At 43.0% G+C, this 658-nt stretch overlaps 1 protein-coding gene across 2 annotated transcripts in view; it reads left to right on the plus strand.

The window, feature by feature from the left end:
- Positions 1–658, plus strand: part of rwdd3 (RWD domain containing 3) — a 44,465-nt gene that overhangs the window by 22,991 nt on the left and 20,816 nt on the right. For both annotated transcript variants that reach the window (XM_032518490.1, XM_032518489.1), the window contains exon 3: positions 505–621. In XM_032518490.1, coding sequence (XP_032374381.1) covers positions 537–621 — 85 coding nt within the window. In that variant the 5' untranslated portion in view covers positions 505–536. The remainder of the gene's footprint in view (positions 1–504; positions 622–658) is intronic.

Here is a 658-nt window from a genome sequence, read left to right on the forward strand (position 1 = left end):
GTTATCTCAAGACACTTTACAGATAGAGTAGGTCTAGACCAGGCTCTATAATTTACAATGAACCGAAGAATCTAGTAATTCCCTAAGCCTCTAACCACGTGGCAGACAGAGGCTCTGTGGCAACCGCCCACCCGTGGGGCCTATTATACATTAATGATGAAGATGTTGTCAGATGAAAGTGGATGACCCATCCGGCATCCCACCTACATCAGCCCCCGTGTTGAAAGCAGCCTCAGCATCACCCATATATAAATATGAAATACATCTTTAAATAAATAAATTAGGCAATGTGTATGTATTGCCTAATTTATTTCTTCAAAGATGTATTTCATTTTTATGTATGTATTTGAATAAAACGGCATTCCGGAGTTTTGGCGCCGCGCGGAACTGATGAACATGGTGTGCGATCTACCCGGACGTCAAGGTAGTGCGGACATGTGCAACAGCCTAATAGCCACTGAACACAGTTTCGTTCATTACACATGTCGCTTGCGGGGTCTCTTGTCGCTAACTTGCATGATGTTGATTCGTAAATAATGTCTGACGCTGCTTTAGAGGAAGTTTCAGTGTTGTCGTCCATTTACTGCGGCGAAGGAGAGTTCCAACTCATCCAGCAGTCTGGTAAGTTAACGTTAGTTAGCATTTAAGTTAGCTATGA

This window comes from Etheostoma spectabile, chromosome 6, assembly GCF_008692095.1.
Source record: "Etheostoma spectabile isolate EspeVRDwgs_2016 chromosome 6, UIUC_Espe_1.0, whole genome shotgun sequence".
NCBI lineage: Eukaryota > Metazoa > Chordata > Actinopteri > Perciformes > Percidae > Etheostoma > Etheostoma spectabile.